This window comes from Chelonoidis abingdonii, chromosome 2 (genome assembly GCF_003597395.2).
Source record: "Chelonoidis abingdonii isolate Lonesome George chromosome 2, CheloAbing_2.0, whole genome shotgun sequence".
NCBI classification, from domain to species: Eukaryota; Metazoa; Chordata; order Testudines; family Testudinidae; genus Chelonoidis; species Chelonoidis abingdonii.
The window spans coordinates 280,408,591-280,435,836 of NC_133770.1; the positions used below are offsets into that span (position 1 = coordinate 280,408,591).

Genomic DNA, 27,246 nt, shown 5'->3' on the forward strand with positions numbered 1-27,246 from the left:
TACTTCACTCATTGCAATAGTATTGTGAACACTTTAATAATGCACAATGCCTCCTGACCTCTGGGCAGTGTCATTTACACCCCGTTTAAATCTCTCCCACTTTAAGAACTTATGGACCTCATCACCATAGAATGTGGGAACCTCACAAACCTGAATGAATTCATTCTCACGACACCCCTGTTGTATTATCCCCATTTTACTGATGGAGAACTGGGGCATGGAGAGACTAAGGCCAAGATCTTCTAAAGATATTTAGGCACCTCAGTTCCATTGATTTGAATGAGAGGGCCTGGGCCTTAATGACTTGCCCAAGGTCACACAGGCTCTGGGTAGCAGAGCTCAGACTAAAACCCAGCTCATATCTGCTGAGTTTCAGACTAGTCCCTTAACCACAAGGTGATCCTTCCTCCTAAGTCTTTGCATCCTACCTGGAAAGATTTAATAGTTGCTGCACTTTGTACAGCTATCCTGGTGCACAAGAGGGCAGGGCCCACACTCCTACCCAGATACTAGCCATTAAAGGTTCATCTACACAGGAAGTGACAGCCCACAGCAGCAAGCCTCAGAACCTGGGTTAACAGACTCAGGATCACACTATGGCACTAAAAATAGCTGTGCAGATGTTGTTACTCAAGCTGGAGCTGGGGCTCTGAAGTTCACTCTGTGACATTCCCCAAGGTGAAAACTGGACTGTTGAACTTTTTTGTCTACTCAGTTCTCCAACCTGGGATGCCTTTTGCACTGCTTTGCTGTGAGAGTAACCATTCCTGATCAGCGTTCACACAGCCTCCAGCAGGTAAATTACTCCCAGCTCTACTGTATGAGTGCTATCGACAGTCACTCATAAATTACACTGCAGAGCAACACCAGCAAATTCCCAGTTCCAGACTTTCCCCTGAAATGTGTGTCTTGTGCTGCCCAGCCCTTTCCTGGACAACACAAGCTCACATAAAGTCTGTCATTCTATTAATAGGAAATGATATGCACAAATCCTGTTATCTCAAATGGAGTTTCCCTAACACTTCAATCCAAGCACACCAGTTTAGATAAAACAATGAAACAAATTTATTAACTACAAAGATAGATTTTAAGTGATTACAAGGAATGAGGCATAAAAATCAGAATTGGTTACAAAGAATTAAAAGGTAATACACTACTAAAACCTAAATTAACAAGCTAAGTGATTTGAGAGAAAAAGTCTCTCTCACCACATGTTCTAGCAGTCTTACTGGCTGAATTCCTTTCTGCCAGGATTCCTCCCCCAGTCCAATGATGCTTTTTTTGTCCTTCAAGTGTTGTTGATGCCATAAGTAGAGATGAAGGGAAAGATATTTTGGGGCATCTGTTCCCCTTTATTATAGTTCTTTTCTTCTTTGAAAATCATCTCCAGTTGAGGTTCAAGAGACAAGAAGTCTGTGGGGATGGGAATCTCCAGCTGTTTCTGTGCTAAAATGTACATTTTTTGCTCACACCCTTTTTCCTGCCACAGAATGGCTGCTTAACCAAGTGATAGTCCGTTTGATTTTGTTGACACCTGGCTGAGGTGTCAGTTTGCCTTTTGTTTTTGAGGAACTGCTCTGTGCTTGCTTTTCTAACCTTGGAACATGTCTCAATATGTTATACAGTAGAATATTATAACTTTAGATACAATGTTGCCACAGATATTTTACTAGGACAATAATGATCATCAAGTTATGAGTTTTCAGATGATACCGCACAAGGCATACTTTGTACAAAATGTATCAGTCTTGAAAAAGGGGTGAACATAAGGGTACAGACTGTCACATGCCCTCTCTTCCTTCCCCCTTGCCCCAGGCTTCAGAGCCTTTGCTCCAGTCAGAGGTGAAACGTCTACACAACTATTTTTAGTGCAGAAGCACTGGCCCGAGTCCATCAACCTGGGCTCTGAGCCTCACTGCTGCTCACAGTGTAGACATACACTTATGATACCACTGAGGTGCCCAGTGCTAGCCTGCAGCTCAGGCTGTGTCTTCACTGACACAAGGGTGGGTTGTTTACAGCAAGATAACAAACACCCAATAGTTATCTTACTGTAAAATCCTAAATGGAGGCAAGGCCCTTGTAATGTTTACCTGCAGGTAGCTAGGTGTGGTCAGCTCCACACCCCTATCTGTAGCTGATCTTTCCATGTTTACCTGACAGTAAAACTAGCATGTCTTGTCTCCATTATGTTTTTATGGCTGGATAATGAATGCACATTAAATATCCCCTGGTAAAAACATACCTTTTCCCCCTCAGTGAAGACATAGCCTCAGACAGAGACAGTGCTGCAGCCAAAGCCTCAGTTGTGCCTCATCTCCCTTCTCTCCCTCTGGCACTCTCTGGTTCTGAGACCAGAATATGCCTGCGCCATGCATGGCTGGAGGTTGTAAGTAGTTCTTCAGGTAGGGACTAATATTATTATTATTTATTAAGAGAAGGCAGGACCAGCGCTAGGATTTCTCGCGCCCTAGGGGCACGGCTATTTCACCACCCCCACGCTGATCCCGTGGCTCTAGTGGAGCTGCCACAGTCATTCCTACGGAGGGTCCTTTAGTCCATGGCTCTGGTGGAGCTGCCGGGCAGTCCACCGGAGTTGCGCGAGCAGTCGACCGTCCGCAGGCATGACTGCGGCAGCTCTACCAGAGCCGTGGACCAGTGGATCCTCTGCAGGCATGCCTGCGGCAGGTCAACCGGAGCTGCCTGCCGCCCTCCCTGGCAAAATGCCGCCCCCTCAATAATCCTGGCACCCTAGGCGATTGCCTAGGCTGCCTAAATGGTAGGGCTGGCCCTGAGTGAAGGATATACTAGCATTAACCAACCCTCTCATATCCTGACCTCTCAGAATAAAACACCTGACTTCACATCATAGACTTTAGATATTGAAGCAGCAGAGACAGAAATTCCTGTGCATTTTATATGCACTACGTTAGACAGAGGAAGTGATAGAGGGAAGATGTAATACAGACCTTTGTGCTTCACTTTGAGCAATAATTTCAGATTAAATCTATATTGGCTTATTGTTTTCTGGTGCTCCCCCCTCTGCCTCTCTCTGTACACGTAGATTGTAAGCTTTTGGGGGCAGGGGCTGTCTTCTTGTTCTGTTTGTACAGCGTCTGGCGCAACGGGGCCCTGATTCGTACAGTGGCTCCTAGGCACTAACGCAATGCAAGTAATAATACTAACTAACAGTAATGTCGTGAAAGTAAAACTAAAGGCACCATCTGAGATTTGGGCCCTATTGTTCTAGACACTGTACAAACAATTCACACTCTGAACAGACAGGACGAAGGGTGAGAGGCACAGAGAAGTAAACTGACTTGCCCAGTGCCAGCCAGCAAATCAGTGGCAGAGCCAGGACTGGAACTCAGGTCTCCTTAATCCCAGCCTAGTCCCCTGTGCACTGCAACGTTTTATTCTGATCACAAAACACACATGACTAGTACAACAATTGTAAAGAGAGCTAGGTACATCTTGTTCTCTTGCGATCAGGTGAACGTTGCTTGGGGTAGCACTCAGCCAAGGTTCTCCTGGGTGGGAAATTTAATGCAGTTCTTCACTTTCACAAAGGATTCATTTTTCTTTTCCAAATTCAACACATATTGCGTCAAAGCATCCAGCAGTTCAACACACTTCTAAAAATCAATATGCTGTAAGAGTGGCGTTCATGCTGATGCAGCCTTTCCCCTGCTCCCAGTCAGACCCTGTCATCGTCAGCAGATCTTGGCTCTGCAACAAGCTGACTGCTAAATTAAAAAAAAATAAAAATCACCAACGCTGCTGTAGGTATTTGTTATGTGTGTCTTATATGCTTTAGATGAGTTAGTCAGGCATGGACGCTCGAAGTACCTGAGTCTCCCTTGTCTCTGCCCTCAGTCAGCTCTGCAATATGATTTATGAAGGTCATTCTACTCAGCTTTCTTAAAGGGACTATTTAAAAAATATTAAACGATGATCCACCTTATCTTTGTGCTGCTTTCCACTCAGACTGTAAGCTGGATGCCTTTACTCTGATTACAAAACAGATTATTTGTCTCCCCCCAGATCTCATTTTTAGGGCTTGACCCTCCTCTTGTGCCAGTTAGTGTCACTCCATTGAAGTGTATTGAAATATACCAGTTTATACCAGCTGAAAATGTGGCCCATTTAAAGTTCTTCATTTATTTACCAAGTGTCACTTACCCTTTGCTAACATAGTTTTAGTGCTTTAAAGAGACTTTGGAGCAGCTCTGTGTTAAGGTTCTGTTCCACTGACATAATGAGAATGAACTAGACACGATGGGTGAGGAATGAACTCGAATGAACTCCAACAGAAAAAGATGAGAGAGAAAAAAACCCTTTCACCCATGGGTGAACACTTTTCATAAAGCGATCACTCCCGATCTGTCCCCATCCTCAAAGGAGACCTGTACAACACCCTCAAAAGATGAGCTTTGAAACTCTGCTGGACACTAAAAACCATGGACTTAACAGAGACACTGGTTTCATGGCTTATTACAATAATTTATAACACATCCTACTCCTGCTAACTCTTCATTTTAAGTGGTCTCCTACAGCATATATGAACGTCTTATGCTTAACAATCTGGTCATAGAATCATAGAATATCAGGGTTGGAAGGGACCTCAGGAGGTCATCTACTCCAACTCCCTGCTCAAAGCAGGACCAAGCCCCAACTAAATCATCCCAGCCAGGGCTTTGTCAAGCCTGACCTTAAAAACCTCTAAGGAAGGAGATTCCACCATCTCCCGAGATAACCCATTCCAGTGCTTCACCACCCTCCTAGTGAAAAAGTTTTTCCTAATATCCAACCTAAACCTCCCCCACTGCAACTTGAGACCATTACTCCTTGTTCTGTCATCTGCTACCACTGAGAACAGCCAAGCTGCATCCACTTTGGAACCCCTTTCAGGTAGTTGAAAGCAGCTATCAAATCCCCCCTCATTTTTCTCTTCTGCAGACTAAACAATCCCAGTTCCCTCAACCTCTCCTCATAGTCATGTGCTCCAGACCCCCCATCATTTTTGATGCCCTCTGCTGACCTCTTCAATTTTTCCACATCCTTCTGTAGTGTGGGCCCAAAACTGGACTCAGTACTCCAGATGAGGCCTCACCAATGTCAAATAGAGGGGAATGATCACACTCCTCGATCTGCTGGCAATGCCCCTACTTATACAGCCCAAAATGGCCGTTAGCCTTCTTGGCAACAAGGGCACACTGTTGACTCATATCCCGCTTCTCGTCCACTGTACCCTAGGTTCTTTTCTGCACAACTGCTGCCTACCATTCGGTCCCTAGTCTGTAACAGTGAATGGGATTCTTCCGTCCTAAGTGCAGGACTCTACCTTGTCCTTATTGAACCTCATCAGATCTTTCGGCCCAGCTCCTCTAATTTGTCTAGGTCCCTCTGTATACTATCCCTACCTTCAGTATCAGAGGGGTGCGCATGTTAGTCTGGATCTATAAAAGCAGCAAAGAATCCTGTGGCACCTTATAGACAAAAAGACATTTGGAGCATGTGCTTTCGTGGGTGAATACCACTTCGTTGGATGCATCTGATGAAGTGGGTATTCACCCACGAAAGCTCATGCTCCAAAACATTGTAGTCTATAAGGTGCCACAGGATTCTCTGCTGCTTCTACTCTCCAGTGTACTCACCACTCTCCCAGGTTTATCTGCAAACTGCTGAGGTGCAGTCCATGCCATCCTCCAGATCATTATGAAGATATTAACAAAACTGGACCCAGGACCAACCTTGGGGCATTCTCTGATCCAGCTGCCAACTAGAGATAGAGCCATTGATCACTGTCCATTGATCCTGTGATCTAGTCAGCTTTCTATCTACCTTGTAGTCCATTATCCAGCCCAACTTCTTTAACTTGCCAGCAAGAATACTGTGGAAGACCATATTGAAAGTTTTGCTAAGTCAAGGATAAACACGTCCACTGCTTTCTCTCATTTACAGAGCTGTTATCTCGTCATGAAGGCATTAGGTTAGTCAGGATTGACTTGCCCTTAGTTGAATCCATGCTGACTGTTCCTGATCCCTTTCCTCTCCTCTAAGTGCTTCAGAATTGATTCCTTGAGGACCTGCTCCATGATTGTTTTTCACGGACTGAGGTGAGACTGACTGGCTGTAGTTCCCGGATCCTCCTCCTTCCCTTTTTAAAGATGGGCACTACATTAGCCTTTTTCCAGTCATCCCGGGACCTCCCTCATCTCCATGAGTTTTCAAAGTAATGGTCAATGGCTCTGCAGTCAATCCGCCAACTCCTTTAGCACCCTCAGATGCAGTGCATCCAGCCTCATGGATTTGTTGCTTGTCCAGCTTTTCAAATAGTCTGAACCTTCTTTTTCTCACAGAGGGCTGGTGACTTCTCCCCATGCTGCTGCCGCACTGCCTAGTGCAGTAGTCTGGAGCTAACTTGGTCATGAAGACAGAGGACAAAAACAGCTTGAGTACATTAGCTTTTCCACATCCTTGTCACTATGGTTGCGTCTCTCATTCAGTAAGGGCCCACACTTTCCTGACCTCTTCTTGTTGCTAACACAACCTGAAAAACCCTTCTTGTTACTCTTAACTCTCTTGCTAGCTGCAACTCCAAGTGTGATTTGGCCTTCCTGATTTCACTCCTGCATGCCTGAGCAATATTTTTATACTCATCCCTGGTCATTTGTCCAATCTGCCACTTCTTGTAAGCTTCTTTTTTGTGTTTAAGATCAGCAAGGATTTCACTGTTAAGCCAAGCTGGTTGCCTGCCATATTTACTATTCTTTCTACACATTGGAATGGTTTGTTCCTGCAACCTTAATAAGGAGTCTTTAAAATACAGCCAGCTCTCCTGAACTCCTTTCCCCTCATGTTATTCTCCCAGGGGATCCTGCCCATCAGTTCCCTGAGGGAGTCAGTGTCTACTTTTCTGAAGTCCAGGGTCTGTATTCTGCTGCGCTCCTTTCTTCCTCGTGTCAGGATCCTGAACTCAACTATCTCATGGTCACTGCCTCACAGGTTCCCATCCCACTTTTGCTTCCCCTACTAATTCTTCCTTGTTTCTGAGCAGCAGGTCAAGAAGAGCTCTGCCCCTAGTAGGTTCCTCCAGCACTTGCACCAGGAAATTGTCCCCTACATTTTCCAAAAACTTCCTGGATTGTCTGTGCACCGCTGTATTGCTCTTCTAGCAGATATCAGGGTGATTGAAGTCTCCCATGAGAACCAGGGCCTGTGATCTAGTAACTCTTGTTAGTTGCCAGAAGAAAGCCTCATCTCCCTGGTCAGGTGGTCTATAGCAGACTCCCACCTTGTATTTAGCTTGGACACTCTGGTTACCTTCTCCAGATCCAACAAAGATTGAAAAGTTTGTCCTTTCCACCAAAAGAAGTTGGTCCAATAACAGATATTACCTCACCTACCTTGTCTTTCTCGTATCCCAGAACCAAATGGCTTCAACCATATGGCAAGCCAGAGTTAACTATACAGTTTGACATAGATATTATGGAGAAGGCATTTGGCTTGTTCTAAATTCCGCAGAGCAAAAGGCAGTGGAGCTCTGTGGAGCTGAAACACAACTAGTAATAATACTTTGCAGCAAAATTTTCCAAATCCAGGTGCCTAAAATTAGGTTTCTAAATCTATATGGAGGCTCCTAGAAAACACTTTTATTTACAGGCCTAACTATGGATTTAACAGCTTAGCTTTAGGACCTAAGTTTGCAAATGCAGGCTTGTATTTTTAGATCGTGCCTTTCATCTGAGGATCTCAAAGCATTTTACAAGCACTGCTTACATCTCTCAACACTCTCCTGTGAGATAGGTAAATAGTTTATTTCCACTAAAAGACGGAGTCCCACCTGAAAGGTTACATAACTTTTCTGAGACGATCAGTGACAGAGCTGGCAATAGAGTCCTGAAGCTCTGCTTTCTTCTTTCCACTTCCAACCACTGGGTCACCTGCCCTCCCAATAAAATCATGGGTTAGCGCTAAGTCAGGAATGTTTTATGATAGAGACCTGAGCTGAGTCATATTTTTTAATGAAACGACCCAGGAAAAACCTCTCCTTTTGTAAGCTGTTTAGTTCCATTATGCTGATGACATATTATAACTTGTTGCTTGATACAGCCCCACCTAAATTTATCAGAGTGACCAAAGAAACACCTCCTTTGTAAATACGAAAGGCTTTTCTCATCACCATTGTATGCATGCAAGAAAAAAAAAAGCACCCGCACACTCTGGCTGCATTGAGCTGCTCTGGACACAAAGCAACCATCAACTTGGTTTTACTGGTCACTTAAGCAAGGCTAATGGCTGCTTTGCATCTCTGGAGAGATGCAAAATAGCCTGAAAGGACAGATGAATCTGACCTAATAGTGCCAACAATTTCACGCTGATTGGCTTGGTGCTGCTCCAATGAAGCTGATGAATATTTTCCCTTTGACAACAGTGGGAGTTGAAGAGCAGGGCTGGACTCTGAGCACGGGAAAAAAATGACTTTATTAGACTTTATTTTATATATTTTAAATTTTATGCACAATGTGATGATTTCAATGTACATTTTAAATATTTCTCTTTAAACTTAACAAGTCATTTGGGGACTGTTCACCTGAAACTTAAATGTGAACGATAACTAGCAAGGTATGCTCGCTTTGTGCAGGCAGCAATTCAGAATTATTCTGGTGTTATTTATTACTTTCATTAAAGTGGTGACCAGAGGCACAAATGAGACCAGAGCCTCACTATGCCAGGCCCTGTCTATGCACATAGTAAGACACAGTCCCTGTTTGGAAGAGCTTACAGCCTAAGTAGAAAAGAAGCATTATCACCATCTTACAGGGGAGGAAGTACAGAGAGATTAAGTGATTTGGTTTTGTTTTCTTTAAAATATCTAATTTGTTGTTATTAATTTATTTATGTAATTGTATTGCAGTAGCACTGAGAAGCCTTAGTCATGGACCAGGACCCTGTTGTGCTAGGTGCTGTCGAAACACAGAACAAAAATACAGTCCTTGCCCCCGAACAATTGACATTCTATGTATAAGACAGGTTAACGCAGATACAGGCAGACAGGGAAAGCATGAGAAAACGATATTATAACTTGCCATTTATATGTCAGTGGCATCTTGTCTACTGATGTTATTGTCTACTGGATGTTTATATAATGAAGATGCAAACAGGAGGGCTGTGTGGTTCCACTTGTTTATTACTGGCTGATATTCCAGATATCGTTGTCACTCATGTAGGTTGCTCAGCTGGTGAAGAAGGTTAAAGCTGTACTGAGAGAACAGGACCAGAGAAGCAGAAGAGTGATTATTATATCTTGATTATTGTGTAATGAATAAAGATGGTTAAACTGGTTTGCATAAAAACAAACATCTTTCTGAGATTCACCAAAGTCTGGTTTATGCCTCGGCACTTCAGATTGCCCGCTAGACCTGGAAACGCATGCACTGACGTTAGTAATAAAACATGCTGTTCTGTCCCATTTCAGTGAAGAGCATAGATTCACATAGTCCAAGGCCAGAAGAGGTCATTGTGATCATCTAGTCTGACCTCCTGTACAACACAGGCCATAATTCCTAGAGCTGATCTTTTAGAAAAACATCCAATCTTGATTTTTAAAAGTGTCAGTAATGGATAATCCCCATGACTCCTTGGTAAATTGTTCCAATGGATAATAACCCTCACTCTCAAAAATGTATGTCATATTTCCAGCCTGCAATTGCATAGTAAAGACCATATCAGATCTCTGGTTCATCTAGTCTAATATCCTTCCTTCAGAAGTGAAGGATGCTTCAGAGAGAGAAAGGTGTAACCCTAGCAAAAATTCATTTTAATGTGAGTTACTGTACTATGAGATTAGCCATGGGATTTCTTCCTCACCCCAGCTAGTGATCAGTGTACACCCCAAAGCCTGGGGATTGATGACCCTTATAATTTTTACATCCATCTCTCCCAACGTTTAGCCTTCTCTTTTTAATGTAAGTGGGCAGCTCACTCATGAGATAAATAAGTGAAATAGATGACTGGATGACTAAGGCATTGATTTTACAATGTGGTGCCCAAGGGTGGATCCCATTTAACTCATTGGTACTCTACCTTCACACATCACATTGCAGGATGTTAAATTGCAGAGACTGAAGTTTATGGTTTTCCCTGTGGCCATAGGGCAGGGTCCCTTGTTCCTTTAACTTTTTCCTTTTTTCCCTTATTTTTCTTACAGTTGCTGTTTAAGCGATTGTATTTGGTTTAAACTTATTGTAGTGACTAGTGGATCAGGGAAGTGGCCGGTGAGGAGAGAGTATCCTGGATTGGGGACACCCTAGCTCCTGTCCTAAATGACCGTGATGAAAGTATGGATTCAGCCTCCCAGGAATCCTGGGCCCAGCCTTGTCAGGGTTATGAGGACTCTGATACGCGGGAAATTGAAAGAGGAATCCTCAAGGTCAGGAAGACATTCAAGTAAAGGAAGTTGGGGCGAGAAGCCAGATCCTTTTGCGATATGATTCCACTGGGATAGCACAGAAGCCAGGGAAGTTCCCTACAATAGTGGGACCATTCCCCACCTTACACCAGTAAAAAGACGGTTACTCACCTTTGTAACTGTTGTTCTTCGAGATGTGTTGCTCATATCCATTCCAGTTAGTGTGCGCGCGCTGCGTACATGTTCGTCGGAGACTTTTTACCCTAGCAACACTTGGTGGGCCGGCAGGTCACCCCCTGGAGTGGTGCCGCTAAGGCGCCTGATATGTACCCCTGCCGGCCCATCCGCTCCTCAGTTCCTTCTTGCCGGCTACTCTGACAGTGGGGAAGGAGAGCGGGTGTGGAATGGATATGAGCAATACATCTCGAAGAACAACAGTTACAAAGATGAGTAACCGTCTTTTCTTCTTCGATGCTTGCTCATATCCGTTCCAGTTAGGTGATTCCCAAGCCTTACCTAGCGCGTGGGGTTGGAGCGAGACGTGCGGAATGTAAGACTGCTGAGCCGAAGGCGGCATCGTCTCTAGACTGTGGACCAATGCGTAGGGCCATGCAAAGGTGTGGATGGAAGACCAGGTGCCGCGCGGCAGATTTCCTGTATGGAACATGGGCCAAGAATGCGGCAGAATGAGGCTTGAAGCCCAGTAGAGTGGGCAGTCAGAATGGCCAGTTTAAACATGAACCAAGTCAGAGCAGCCCGAATACAGGATTAACCCAAGATGCAATACGCTGGGAGGAGATTGCATGCCCTTCATGAACGTTCTGCCACCTTACAACTAGCTGAGGTGAGCGTCGAAGGGTCTGGTCCTCTCAATGTAGACGGCGAGAGCGTACGGACATACAAAGTTATGGGGAGGCGGCCTGTTCTCCCGCGAGTGAATGCGGCTTTGAAAAGAAGACTGGCAGAAAGATGTTCCTGGTTAACTGTGAAAAGCGGAGACGACCTTAGGAAGAACTCTGGTGTGGTCGCAGCTGTACCTTGGTCCTTCAATGGCAACCGTAATGGAGGATCCAAGTCAATGCTTGAAGTTCTGAAGACTTATCTAGCCGTGGTGCACAACAAACTTAGGAAATTGTTTTTCCAGGCAGGTACAGGCAGCGAAGCATGTGGCCAAAGGCTCAAAGGGGCCATGAGCCTGGTTAAGACAGGTTCATGGTCCAGGTAGCGGGTAAGGCGTTTGACTGGGGTAGAGTTGCTCCGACGCTTGAGGATCTGGAAACTATAGGGTGGGAAAAAACGGAACTGCCAGCTTCCCCAGGATGGAAGGTGGATATAGCCGCAAGATGCACTCGTAGAGAGGAGATCGCCAGATCCTTCTCTTTGAGACACCATACATAGTCCAGGATAGTGGGGACTAATACAGAATGCGGAAAGTGGCCGTGCTGGGCGCACCAGTGGCAGAAGCGCTTCCATTTAGCGAGGTATGTCGATCGCGTGGAGGGCTTTCTGCTTCCCAGCAGCACCTGATGCACAGCGGCGGAACAACGCAACTCCGACTGGCTTAACCAGACAGGAGCCATGCTGTCAGATGAAGGGACTGCAGGTCCGGATGGTGCAACCTGCTGAAGTCTTGCGCAATCAGTTCCGGCCAGAGTGGTAGGGGAATTGGGTCTGACAGGGACAGGTCGAGCAGCATAGTGTACCAGTGCTGCCTCGGCCAAGCCGGGGCGATCAGGATAAGGTGGGCTTTGTCCCTGCGGAACTTGAGTAGGACTCGGTAGATGAGAGGAAACGGTGGGAAGGCATAACAAAGGTGGCCCATCCATGGAATCAGGAATGCATCCGACAGAGATCCCGGGGAGTGACCCTGTAGGGAGCAGAACACCTGGCATTTCCTGTTCATTCTGGATGCAAACAAGTCTATGTGGGGAAAGCCCCACCTCCGGAAAATTGAATGGAGAACATCCAGACGGATGGACCATTCGTGTGATAGGAAGGACTTGCTCAGGTGATCTGTGAGTGTGTTCCGTACCCCTGGGAGGAAGGAGGCCACTAGATTTATGGAGTGGGCTATGCAGAAGTCCCACAGTCGGATCGCTTCCTGACACAAGGGGGAGGACTGAGTCCCTCCCTGCTTGTTGATGTAATACATGGCCGTTGTGTTGTCTGTGAACACTGCAACACAACGGCCTTGTAGATGGCGCTGGAACACTTGGCATGCCAGCCGGACCACTCTCAGCTCTCGGACATTGATGTGAAGCATCAATTCCCGGGGTGACCAAAGGCCTTGGGTGTGCAGGTGCCCTAGGTGAGCACCCCAGCCCAGTGAGGACGCGTCCATTGTTAGGGACGTGGAGGGCTGGGGAAGATGAAATGGCAGGCCCTCACACACTCGGGATGACGTCCTCCACCAGTCGAGGGAGCCTAGAACATCCGGCGGAACTGTCAGAATAATATCTATGGCGTGTCTGCTCGGCCGATAGACTGAAGCGAGCCAGATTTGTAGAGGATGCATTCGCAGTCTGGCATGCTTTGTGATGAAAGTGCATGCAGCCATGTGCCCGAGGAGAGCAAGGCAAGTACGAGCAGAGGTAGTTGGAAAACTCTGAAGACTTTTGAGAAGGGAGTCTATGGGCTGAAATCGGTGTGGGGGTAAACTGGCCATTGCAAGGTTGGAGTCCAGCATTGCCCCGATAAATTCTATCCTCTGCCTGGGCACCAGAGTGGACTTGTCCAAATTGATGATCAGGCCTAAACGCATAAACAGCTCCCTGATGACGGCAACATGGCTGATGACTTGTGCCTCGGAGGCCCCTCGGATAAGCCAGTCGTCGAGGTAAGGGAAGACGTGCATTCGATGACGGCATAGGGAAGCAGCGACGACCGCCATACACTTCGTGAAGACCCGAGGGGCCGAGGAAAGACCAAAGGGGAGGACAGTAAACTGGTAGTAACCCTGATTTACCACAAAGCGCAGATACCTCCTGTGCGGGGGATAAATTGCAATGTGGAAATATGCGTCCTTCATGTCGAGAACGGCGTACCAATCTCCGGGATCCAGGGAAGGAATGATGGTTCCCAGGGATACCATGCGGAACTTGAACTTTTTGATGAATTTGTTCAGTCCTCGCGTCACTCTGTATGCCAGAGTTCTGGCAGCGGAGTCGGGATTAGGAAATATCGGGAATAAAACCCCTTGCCCTTTAACTCCTCGGTACCTCCTCTATAGCTCCGATTGAGAGGAGCCTGCGAACTCCTGAATGAGGAGTTGCTCGTGAGAGGGGTCCCTGAAGAGGGACGAGAGGGGGGGGGGGGGGGAGGGGCGAAACAAACTGAAGATGGTATCCAAGCTTCACCGTACATAGGACCCAACAATCTGAAGTCAACTGGGACCACGCCGGGAGGAACGGGGAAAGGCGGTTGTAAAACTGGAAGGGATCCGGGGAGGTAATTGGTACACTGCTCTTGGGCGCACCCTCAAAAGTTTGCTTTGGGTCTCCGTGCTGGTTTGGCGGGACCGGAATTGTTGCCCCCTTGAGGTCCAGACTGACGTCTGCGGGTAGTACGACCTCGTCTTCGGGCAAAATTTTGTCTTGGCCGAGGTGGGGGGTAAGGGCGCTGGGGTTGGGAGCGGAATGACCATCTCTGAGTCTGGGGTGTATGCATTCCCAATGAACGCATAATAACCCGGTTGTCCTTCAGACTCTGTAGTCTGGGGTCTGTCTTTTGCGAGAACAAACCTTGTCCATCAAATGGCAAGTCTTGTATGGTGTATTGCAGCTCAGGTGGTAGGCCGGATACTTGCAACCATAATATGCATCGGATGGCTATGCCAGAGGCGACCGTTCTAGCTGACGAATCGGCGGCATCTAGTGAGGCTTGCAAGGAGGTTCTTGTGACCCTCTTCCCCTCCTCTAGGAGAGCTGTAAACTTCTGATGGGAGTCCTGCGGAACCAACTCGGTAAACTTGCCGACCGCCTCCCAGATATTGTAGCTGTATCGGCTTAAGAGGGCTTGTTGGTTCGCCACGCGGAGCTGAAGGCCTCCAGCGGAGTAGATCTTCCGGCTCAACGAATCCATGCACTTGGCCTCCCTAGATTTTGGCGCGGGGGCTTGTTGGCCATGGCACTCCCGTTCGTTGACTGATTGTACCACCAACGAGAAGGGGCCGGGTGCACGTAGAGGTACTCCTACCCCTTAGAAGGCACCATGTATTTTCGTTCTACTCCCCTGGCTGTGGGTGGAATGGAAGCCGGGGACTGCCAGATAGTGTCTGCTCTGGCCTGGATCAAACAGATGAAGGGGAGGGCCACTCTGGTTGGTGGTTCCGCAGATAATATGCTAATCACTGGGTCCTCCACCTCAGGAATCTCCTCTACTGGAAGGTTGATATTCTGGGCAACATGCTGCAGAACATCCTGGTGTGATTGGAGGTCAATCAGAGGAGGCCCTGATGATGATGTGCCCACTACCGCCTCATCCGGGGTAGAGGAGGATGACAGCCCTGGGATGAGTTGGTCCTGGACTGACGCCTCATCCTGGGGGACCTCCGTCTCCTGACGATCATGCTGTTCCGGTGCAGTGGTTTCCTCTGTACGAGCTGGGGGAGGTCTGCTGACTGTGGCCTCTGGTGCACGGTGCTCTGAGTGGCCAGAGCGTGATGGGCCCATTGGTTCACCTTGGGCTTGGTGATAGGCCCAAGGTGTCCAAAATGACCACTGAGGCGGTCCGTGGTCCAGATGGGCCTGGGTATCTGAACCCCCGTAGAAGGCACTGTCCGCGTGTGAGGAGGCAGACGGATGACGTGACGGCCACGGATGAGCTGAAGTTGATTGGACCAGGTCTCTGCGTCCATAGAACTCATCTCTGCGTGGTACCGGTGAACGGTACCGGGAACTGTGGCGGTACCGGGAGCGGGACCGGGACCTGCGACCAGCGCGGTGCCGGGAGGTCGACCGGTGCCTTACATTGTCATGCCAGGATCGGCTGCGAGAGGTACGGTGGTGCTGGGATCTGGACCAGTGCCGAGAGTACCACGACGGAGACCGGGATCTCGAGCGGTGTCGCGAGTACGACTGGTACTGGGATGGAGACGGTACCGGGACTGCGAGCGGCGCCAGGATCGGGAGCGATGTCGAGGCCGAGAGTGATCGCGGGATCTAGATCGGGACCGACGGTGTTCAGTGGTGCCCAGGGAAGGTGGCCGCACCATGGTGGGCTTGCCCAACGACTGAATAACCCGCACCGGCGGTGCTGGGGGTTGGGGCAGCTCAGGCTCTGTTAGAGCAATTAGGTCCCACGCCGTGGAGAAGGTCTCCAGCGTGGAGGGCACAACGAGCTCGACCGCAGTGTGCGCCGGGGAGCTGGTAGGCACAGGACTCAACGGCTCCTTTGAGACCGGAATCAACGGTGCGGAGACAAGCAGTGCCGCGGCAGTTGACGGTGCCGGGCGGTCCGTCTTGGAGATACACTCTGACTGCAGTATAGCTGTAGGTGCCGCAGGAGCCTTGTGCCTCTTGCTCCTCGGGAAGAGGGAGAGGTGCCAGCCAGAGGGTTGGGCCGGTGAAGGGTGGTGCCGAGTAGCCTCTACTGGTGCCGGGCGGTCCAGTGCGGAGGAGGCACTTGTTCCCGGTGCCGGAGTCGGTGCCAAGGATGGAGGAGTTAGCGCTGCCTCCATCAAAAGTTGCTTCAGGTGAATGTCCCGCTCTTTCTTTGTCCGGGGTTTGAACGCCTTGCAGATTCGGCACTTGTCCGCAAGGTGGGATTCGCCTAGGCACTTTAAACAGGAGTTGTGCGGGTCTCCTGTGGGCATCGGCCGATGACAGGCCGCACAAGGTTTGAAGCCTGGTGAACCGGGCATGGGCGCCGGTACCGGAGGAGGAGAATGGGCGAGCCTCCGATCCTCTTTAACTATATACACAACTATAAGAACTACTAATTTAAATGCTAACTAGAACTATAGAAATGAACTATGTACACGATAACTATACAAACAAGTGAATCACTAGGGAAGTGGAGGTCAGCTAAGCCGCGCTCCACTGTTCCAATGACCAACATGGGCGGTAAGAAGGAACTGAGGAGCGGATGGGCTGACACGGGTATATCAGGCGCCATAGTGGCGCCACTCCAGGGGGCGACCTGCCGGCCCACCGAGTGTTGCTAGGGTAAAAAGTATCCGATGAACGTGCACACGGTGCGCGCACACCTAACTGGAATGGATATGAGCAAGCACTCAAAGAAGGACTGTTCCTCTTTAGCATCATGGTTCACTCCCTCATTCTGTGGGTTGGCAAGGGATGGGAATGCTGTGGAAACAACCTTGAGGGAAGAGCAGGAGAAAATGGGGCCCTTACCTCTCTCTCAATGCCTTCTGAGTGATGCTTGAAGAAGCATCAACCAGATCCTCAGTCAGGGAATGGTGGACATGTCATGGGTGTGACTGATGGAAGACAAGGTGGGGAAAACCAAAGGATGTTTTTTGTTATCTAAATAATTAGATGTGTGTGCACCACTCACTATATTCCAATATTTCGTTGAAATTAATATTGCATGTTGGGTTTTGATTTATCAAATTTATATTGCAGAAAGACACAACACAGACCAACATTTTAAAAAGGGACTAGTGATTTGGGATGCCTCCGTTCTTGGATACCTATTTAAGAATTTTTAGAGGCCTCTTTCAAAAAGATATGAGAAGAAGAATAAATACCAAATGAGTGGGAAAATGTTTATATAGTGAAGCTGCACTGGAGGAGCATTCAACTGCTGCCCATCCCAAGTAAAGTACTTACATGCATTATCCTGGGCAGAATAAAAAAAGCAGTAGATTCAAGGCTACAACACTGACAGGGAGGAGAAATCATGCACAGATCAGACAGTAACCTTATGTATCACCATAGAACTGTTGATCAAATGTCAGTCACCATTTTAGATGAATTTCATAGATTTCCAAAAATCATTTAATTCGGTGGATAGAATGGTCTGATGCAAGCTGCTATGCCACTGTAGGATCCCCCAGAAATTTGTTAACATCATCCACAGTTTCTACAAAAGTAGGACATGACAAGTAATGCATAATAGCCAGTTGGCTAAGACATTTGAGAATGCTACCAGCATCAGACAAAGATGTCTTTTGTCACTCCTAATCTTCTTATTGGTAATAAGAGACACCACAGAGTGACCAATAGGTATAAAATGGCCTCTCACACAGACGCTCAGAGGATCTTGACTTTGCAGACATCAATCTTCTGTCTCATACTCACAGAGACATTCAACCAAAACAAACGATTTTCAGATCTATGTGCAATTAGTAAGGTTGAAAATTAACACCAAGAATATGAAAACCATGAAAATCAATACACAACAAGAAACACCCATAAGACTTCCTGGGACTGACACAGAAGAGGTTTAACACTTCACATCTCTTGGCAGTATCGTAAGCAAAAACGGTGGAATAGATGAAGATGTTAAAGCCAAAATAGCAAAAGCCAGACATGCCTTTGTAACTTTGAAGCCAATCTGGCGAAATAGAAGCCTTGTCCACCAAACCAAACTTTGAATATTTAACACCATTGTAAAGTCTGTCTTACTGTATGGCAATGAAATTGGAGACTTATTAACAGTTTACTATCTAAACTTGAAGTTTTCACAAATATCTGCCTGAGACAAATTCTTAGTATTAGCTGTGCAGAAAAAAATCACAGAGAGCTTTGGAGCAGGACAAAACAGAAATGAGTAGGACAGGAAATTACAGAATGAAAATAAAGAGGGCTAGGACATTCATGGACGAAAGACACGAGCAACATGACAAGAAAGGCATTGGATTGGAATCCTCAGGGAGAGAGGTGAAGAAGTAGGCCAAGGACAACATGCAAAATGAACAATCAAAGCAGAATTGAAAGCTATCAAAATGACATGGGAAGAAGCCAAGACTGCAGCAAGAGATCATCAAAGATGGAAGTGGTAGTGAAGGCCCTATGTTCTGTATGGAATAAAAAGGCATAACCCAAGTCAAGGTAAGACACCTTAAAGGGGCCTCATTTTCAGAGGGCAGGTCCTCAGCCAGGGCTGGATTTACACCATATGCACCCATAGGCACAGCATCTTCAGTGCTCCTCCACCTACAGCTGACCTTGAGCACAGTTTCAGAGAGGTAAGGTGCTCCTAGAATGCTTGCGCCCCTGGACACATGCCTACTCTGCCTAATTGCAAATCCAGCCCTGTACTCAGCACTTCCTGAAATTTAGGCCCTTTTAAGGAGTCTCAAAGTGGGCATCCAAAACCACTAGTCACTTTTGTAAATCTTGGCTATAATAGGATGGGCAATTTTTACTATCCTTTTGGCTCAGAAATGTTATTAGAAAACATTACGTGGCAGGCTTTTTCTTTTCTTTTCTTTTCTTTCAGTAGTATTTGGTAAACAAAGATTTCAGTAGACTAAAGGAGAGTTAATGTTTACACAGTCACAGAGTTTTTAGTCCTGGTGCAGTGTTTACCAATCTGACTAACCTGTCACTGCATTTTATACACGCAAGTAGATGAAACATAAATACAGATATGAGGTGGGGAGTATGTTCAGAATGTAACAGGCAATCGCTGCAAGAAAAACATTCTCTAGCAGGATGGAGCCCTCAGAAAGTACTCCACAGTCCCACAGGTATGTCTAAAAGCCTCAAGGATTTCTTCCAAGGCTTGATTTTTATTCAGCTAATTAAATCTTATGAAATTTTCTTGAAGGAAAGGAAACCTAGCAAACCCTTTAATGTTGTTTAATTGGCTATGTGCAATTAGTAAGGTTGAAAATTAACACCAAGTAGTAGCAATTGCCATTGCTGTTTTATATGTTCATGTTCCCCAGTTCTTTGTACTTTATCCAGTCATTTACACCTGTGCAAAGTCAGTGTACAATTTTTTGAGGTTGAGATGGTGAAGGCTTACATAAATGACTACATAAGGTGCAAGGAAGTGGAGATATAGGCTCTGTGTGTATAATCTGTCTCTCTCTGAATTTGTGCGTACGTGTCTGTATATAATGTACCAGAGCCTCAGCTCGTGTAAATTCATATAGCTGCATTCCATGGAGTAAAACTGCCCTATCCCAGTTGAGGATCTGGCCCATTTTATAATATACCTTGTAACATAATATAATATATTACAAATATTGTGTTCCTGTAAAAGTTGCTGCCTTCCTACAGGACAGGAAGAATTTTAGAGAAACAAGACTGTGAATACAGGGGTAAATCTTGTCTCTGTCTGTGGCATCAGACAGCCATAACTTGCAATAAGATTGGTGAGGTCCACTGTGTGGAGGGCCAGTGTGAAGGGGTTGATGGTTGGGGATTACACAGATCTACTGGTCACATGCCTGTGCATTTGGGAATGTGCTAATGTTATTCAGTGGCCTGGCCCCTAAGTCTCAGCCAAGCCTGGATACTCTGGCTTGGCAGCAGGCAGGGGGAAGAATTCCTCCATCATATAGCACAGATAACTCTGAGGTCTTTTCAGTGTTGTCATATTTTTAGATTTTAAATCATCTGTGATATAGTTTGACACCCTTTCAAAGCATGTAGATTAGCCAGAGTGTGTTTTTAAGGTTGTCAAAGGAAGCAAATAATGATCCATTTAGCAAGGTTGCTTTGAATAAACCTGATAGTTTAACTGTCAAATCTGATGTCAGTTATTAAAAATATGTAAATGTTTAGACAAATAGCACTGATGAAATCAGATGATCACAGTGGCTGACCTGTAAGACATCACTGATGGTATTATACTGATGATTAGATATTAGAGGTTCAAATGCAATATATGGGAACATATCACTGTGTATCTAATAAAAATGAGTTCCAATACTGGTGCATACACATGGACAGCAGTTAATTTTAAACAATAGGCCGTCAAATAGGATCACGTATCCAAGGCATTAATCCAGCTACATGAGGTGCAGGCAAACTTTGGGGATTGGAAGACCTCCATTCAGAAGTGGTCTTGGCACCTGGCCAAAATGATCTTCAGTGAGTCCCTTTGATATGTATCTGGTTGAATCTGCCCTGGACATCACATGGGTTTGGTGTGTTGTGTTGTGAATAAGCTAAATCTTTAATATGACAAATCCTTTGACCCTTCAAAATGCAAAAATGGTATAGAATTAAGAGAGATGAAAATGGGCAAAGGAAGATGGCTAGATCTGTTAGACTGTGCAATAATGTGCAGCAGGTCAGACTAAATGATCATGATGGTCCCGTTTGAGCTTTAAAGTCTGTGAGTCTATGAGATTCCAAAGGAAATCCCACTATCAAATCATAGTAGGACAAAACATTTTAAAATATACTCTATGGGCTAACAAGTAATGTCTCTCTCTAACCTCTATGATTCTATGAAAAAGAAGCATGAAATTAACTGTTCGTTAAACCCTCTATTAAGATGCATCCTGAATTCCATCTGGCAGAATAGAATGGGTGAATTTGATACAGTGAATTTCTTTCCTGGAACTTCCTCTAGTGGTATGAATGGAATACTAGTTTGTTGAAAATTGTTACTGAATTAATAAATAATGTTTACATTATAATTTCTAGTTGATTACTTTTTATATTAAAGTTCCTTGTTACTATAATAACTAAGTTTTACTCTTAGAAATGATCCGTTTAAATTAGGGAGATAATTTACTTTCTCCTGTAATTTCCATCCTGTTGAAAGCACTATATATTGGGAAATGATTAAGGAATCTAGGAGCCTTCCTTTAAAAAAAATATTTTTTAGGAAATATGTATTGATGCGAGAATTATATTCCTTTCATTTGCATTTGTTCAGCACAGACAGATTAATGACTGTTCCCATAATAAAATGTTATTGGATTTATTGGAAAATTCCATGGACAGTTAAGTTTTGATTGAAAGAGTCAGAATTTAAAACAGCCAAAAAAACCTATGCACAAAACTAGACTCACCTACTGAATTCCACATAAATGTGTGTGAAGAAAGTGAATTTTTCTTTGCTTTTTTACATTTTTTTCCAGGCAAATCTAGTGGAGGTCATTGGGAGCGTAGCAGTTAGGGCTGGTTAATAGATGAGCTTCACCAAAACTTTTGGTCATTTCATAAACTAATTTTTTTTTTATGGTTCAAAAATGTTGTTTTAAGGGCCACCTCACCAATAGCTACTTCTGATAAGAAAGGACCTTGTGGGAGTAGCCAAACAGTCCTGCGTAATCCCTCAAAATTAGGCATAAGTAGGATTTAAGTAGTGCATATACCTAATTCTGACTATGCTCAAGAGCAAATTCCACCCAAGTCGCCCAGGTGGTGGAAAGCACAGGCACCAGAGAGTGTTAGGGAGGGCAGAAACAATCTTGTCCACGTGGTATTCTTGTGCATTCCATTCTGCGTAAATCCTGAATGAATTAGCAAAGACATGATATAAACAGACGAATTTTCTTTAAGTCATGGCAAATGTACGGGACTGCTATAGGATCTGTACTAGGTATGGGCTTCACAGAGCCCACACACAGCCTCGAGCTTCTCAAGTTCTTTTGCTTTTCATTCTCCACGGGGTCAATTATAGTGGCAGTAATGGTAGAACATATAGTACAATGCGCTCATGAAGCCCCCGAGCCTCTACTGGATAGACCATACATCCTTACAGAGTCAAATTTCAGGAGATTTCAGGAAAATAAACCTAAATCAACCCATTTGAAATATGTCAGTGATGTATAAATACATCAAAATGTCTGTGTTCCCGTCATGGCAAGATTATCTCAGTTGACACTGGACTGGATACACATGTACCCCATTGGCTGTTCAGGGCATGCTTGACTGCATCCTATTTGTTGGTCAGATTACTTTATCACAACAAATTATGTTAAATAATAAAGTGTGATCAAGATCAATCTGTTCTTAAGGGTGGCCAAGATCTGCTTGGAGCAGAGTCTGAGGGTGTGGGGAAAGGTGACTTTTCTGGGACTAGCCAGGTCAGTCTCTGGCACTGGTAAGAGAAGTCTCAGGGCTGCCCTAATTTGTGCCAAACTGCCTGTGGGTCTCATAGAGCTGTTCCAGCAGTCATGAACAGCTGCTGCACAGCAGTACTCTAGCCATGCCCTCTACATGCGTCCTAAACTGAGGATTGACAAAGTGATGGGGAGATGGCAGAGTCTCTGTGCTGGCCTTATGCCAGTGAGGTTCTTCTCTATGCCAACGGATTTCCTCAGTGGCCAGAACCACTGGGTGTGCAGACTTTTTGTTCCAGCAGAGCCAACACACTGGAACTGTAGGTCATTGATGAATTGTGTCGTTCTTCTTCAGCTTCCAAGCTGCAGACCTCTGTTTTCTGAAACCAGTGTAGAGGATTCCATTTTTCATTTGCTGCAGATGGATCAAATGGCTTCTGTATCCCAGCCATACTTGTGAATTGCAGGTCTATTCATGTGAGCTGCAATGGGAAAATGATACCCTAGATGTGTGTTGAAGTGAAGTCTACATGTGGCCTTTCCTGCAGCAAGAAGCTGCTGTCCTTGCATATTAATTTGTCTAAGGCATAAACTTATAAAGAATTTGATGAGAAGGGGAAATTAAGTTTAACAAGGAAAAACTCGAAGTAATTTCAATTTTTAGTAAGGCTTACTCTTTTGCTCACCTCTTAACAAGATTGAAACAAATTTTTCCAGTTGTCCTCTAACTTGAAACGCAAATTGTAATTATCCAGTTTCTGAGAGAATATCATACAGTGCCAGATGTAATCAGAAAGCATCTGTGAAAGGTAAGGCTTACATGAAAAAGAAAAGGCATAATAAATCATTTTGGAATGTTGGCAAGATAATGTGAAGCTAGCATGGAAAAAGCTAACGGGGAAGCAGTGCAATATACAGTTTGTGTGTACATTTCAAGGAAAGGGAGTAGTGAAACCTTCTAATCTGGAGGACTGGTTGATTTAGGGCTTTGGTAATGGCATCTGGAACCTCTCTTTTCTAGGTCACTGGCCCAAATCCAAGAAGGGTAATGATCAGAAGTTGTTACTCATCTGTTGGAGTGTTTGGTGTCCCATTATTATTGCATTTATTATTTTTGTTGAGGTAGTACTTATGAGCCCCAGCAGTTATGGACTGGGACCCCATTATGCTAAGCCCTGTACAAACAAAGAACAAAAATAGTCCCTGCTACAAAGAGATTACAGTCTAAGTAAGTATCTCATGTTAAATGAGTTGATGGTCTCCATCTATCTTGTAATGGGCAGGTGTTTCTAGATCAGTGGGGATTTCTGGTATTTACCTGATTTAAACAAAACATGTCAAGTAATTGTGAACCCTCAAGTTATTCACACAAGTAGCCTATGGGAACATATGGTACAGTAGAAACTCAGAGTTACGAACACCAATGTTACGAACTGACTAGTCAACCACACACCTCATTTGGAACCAGAAGCATGCAATCAGGCAGCAGCAGAGACCAAAACAAACAAACACAAAAGGCAAATACAATACAGTACTGTGTTAAACGTAAACTACTAAAAAAAAATAAAGGGAAAGTTTAAAAAAAATATTTTGACAAAGGAAAGAAATTGTTTTTGTGCTTGTTGCATTTAAATTAAGGTGGCTAAAAGCAGCATTTTCTTCTGCATAGAACATTTTCAAAGCTGTATTAAGTCAATGTTCAGTTGTAAATCTTTGAAAGAACGACCATAACGTTTTGTTCAGAGTTATGAACAATGTCCATTCCCCAGGCGTTTGTAACTCTGAGGTTCTACTGTATATTATTGCCATTGTCCTTCCTTTTCCCCACTCCTCCTTTTGTTTTGTTACTCTCACTTGTTTTATCTTGCCTTAAACAAGCTTGTAAGAACCGCATCTTCCTCAGTATTTGTACAGCACTTACCACAAAGGGATCAAAATCCTGAGTGCTTGGTGCACTACCATAATACAAATAATAAATAATATGATAAAATCACCATCCTAGGGGGCACGCAGTGAGTGTCATGCTTTGCTGACAAGCTCAGCAGAGGCCAAGGACTGGGAAGGCCTGGAGAATGAACTAATTACCTTTTCATCCCAGGTAGTGATCCTTCCAGGTTCCTTGTAGTTTCCCAGTACAGTGTGCTTTATTTGCCACCAAAAGATCCTATGAACTTGCTGCTTTGCTTTTCATTACTGCTTATTAAGTATTTTTTCACGGCATGTACTGTGTCCACAAGTGTGATCAATTATAACAAGGCATGAGCATTAAATGCTTTAGTCACCATTGTGAGAAAGTTATTTCCTGGACAGGAGATGATATTGGTACAGCTCTTCTGCCCTTATCGGAAAGATCTGATAATTTGCAATGCCATCCTAACAATGGGCACGACTGTACATGTGCCAGCTATGAGTGCACCAGTTCGGAAATGTGCTAGCAGCTCTGTCTACTTAGTCAGTTCTTCAGGGGATGTGTCATCCCTGGCTGAGCTCTGGGAAGGTATTAAGTATCTGAAAGTAAGCGTCTCTGATCGTCACCATCTAGAAAAGCTTGTCAATGCTCTTTGATGAAGAGTATTAACATGTAAAGAGGAAGGTGCCTCCAGTGAAGACTCTATCTCCAGAATGTCCATTCAGCATGCTGGCTGGTTACAAGCGCAATAGATCAGCAGTAGGAGGAAAATAGGTCCCTTCGTTTATGTTTAGTGATTAACAAGTCCCTGAAGTGTCAGACAATCTCACTTTTCAACCATTTCTCTGTCTTTGCCTCTTTTCCATTTTGGTCGTCTCTCCCCAGAGCAAGCGGTTTGTTTAAAAGAACAGAAATGGCGTTATTTTTTGTTCTGGTGTTCTTTCACCAGAACAGGAGAGATTGTTGGGAAATTGGAGATTTTGCTAGGATATTGGTGACGATCATATAAGGACCCCTGAAATTTTAAGCTGTTCTTATCTGAACAGATTGTCGCCTTTTTTTAGTTTCCTTAAAAAAAAGTCTTCCTAAGACGTGGCAAACACACCCACATGTCCTGTGTTGGTGGCAGCAGATGGGAGTAAATAACTGATGGGACAAAACATAATGTTATGAAACTTTGTGTAAGAGGAGACAAACTTCTGAGTGGTCACATGGAACAAGTCAATAACATTTTTTCTTGCATACTGTTTATAAATCTGATCGCTCCCTCCCTTCCCCTCGATGTTGTTTTTGCCACATCTACCTTCCTTGGGATCTGAGAAAACCTGTAAAAAGATTAAAGGTCATGACTAGGGCCCTACCAAATTCATGGTCCATTTTGGTCAATTTCACAGTCATAAGATTTTAAAAATCACAAATTTCATTTCAGCTATTTAAATCTGAAATTTCAAGGTGTTGTAATTGTAGGGATCCTGACCCAAAAAGGAGTTGTGGGGAGGGTTGCAAGGTTATTGTTTGGGGGTGGGGGAGGTTGTGGTATTGCTACTCTTACTTTTTGTCCTGCTCCTGGCTATGGCACTGCCTTCAGAGTTGGACAGCTGGAGAGCAGCAGCTGCAGTCGGGGAGCCCAGCTCTGAAGGCAGAGCCACCGCCAGCAGCATCACAGAAGTATGGATGACCTGGTATGGTATTGCCACCCTTACTCCTGTACTGCTGCTGGCAGGGTGCTGCTTTCAGAGCAGGACACCTGGTCACCAGTCACTGCTCTGTGGCCACACAGCTCTGAAGGCAGTGCAGAAGTAAAGGTAGCAATACCACGGACCCCTCTAAAATAACTTTGCAACCCCCCCTGCAACTCCCTTTGGGTCAGAACCCCCAATTTGAGGAATGCTGGTCTTCCCTATGAAATCTGTATATTATATGGTTAAAGCACACAAAAGACCAGATTTCATGGTGGGAGACCAGATTTCACAGTCTGTGACGTGTTTTTTCTGGCTTTGAATTTGGTAAGGTCTTAGTCATGAGCATAAACTGAACTGCAGAAACTTTTAATTGCTCTAGACATCTGTGGCTGGCATATCTAAATCCAGTGGTCTTGCCCAAACAACTAACTCCCGAATCATTAAAATAGCTGCTACCAAATTAGGCTATTACAATCTACTCAGGAGTAACTGAGACAGCTTTGGAATGACTTTTACTGAGATACATCATCATCTCTCCCAGTTTTTGAAGTGTACATTTTTCTTGCTGTATTTCATTATTAAAAAAGACATTAGATATTTTCCCTCAGGACTGACTATGTTCACGTAGTATATGGCTGACACAGGTGATTTCCCTAAACCTAATTTGAATCCCTTTCCCCCAGACATGCTCTAACACTTTCAATCTGCTTTGTGCCATTCTTTCCCCATATTAGCAAGTTATATAGAGCTACTTTAAAGCCCTCTGAGTTAATGAATATCTGAGAGAGATTTGATTTATGAAGAAGGTTGGTAAAGGATTTTTTTTCTGTATGAAAAATGTAGACAAAAATGAAACATTTCAGTGTTCTTGCCATTTCAGTTTGATCAAATGCTTGCAAATGTACATTGCTTGCTTCCTCAGTTCTGCATCTCAGTTGCTTGTGGTAGATTTAAAATCAAGGGGTGAAATCCTGGCCCCACTGAAGTCAAATTTTAACTTCAGTGGAGCCAGAAGTTTCACCACTGATCTTTATTATTGTTCTTTCTGTTTTACTGGTTATGTCTCCTTCAGTTCTATCATTAATCTGTCTGAGAACTGTAAAAAAAAAAAAATTGCAAAGGGTTGCTTTATTTCTTAACTGAGTTTTACAGTGGCTGTCTGGTTTGTTCATCATCTGATTTCTCCTGGCACTATAGTTTTGCTGATACTGTTCAAATTTTAGCATTTAATTAGTTTTCATTAGGTCCACGTGAAAGGAATCATACATTTTTAGTGCATTATGCCTGTAAGATGCAGCACTGC

General features: G+C 44.8%; 1 protein-coding gene across 2 annotated transcripts in view; it reads left to right on the plus strand.

The window, feature by feature from the left end:
* The window catches only part of FER1L6 (fer-1 like family member 6), a 156,372-nt gene that overhangs the window by 18,288 nt on the left and 110,838 nt on the right, over window positions 1–27,246 (plus strand). The window contains exon 1 of one of the 2 annotated variants that reach the window (XM_032803510.1): window positions 19,012–19,070. The exons of the other annotated variant lie outside the window; for it this stretch is intronic. Coding sequence (XP_032659401.1) covers window positions 19,036–19,070 — 35 coding nt within the window. The 5' untranslated portion in view covers window positions 19,012–19,035. Of the gene's footprint in view, window positions 1–19,011; window positions 19,071–27,246 lie in introns of those variants that run through there. 2 annotated transcript variants of the gene reach the window in all.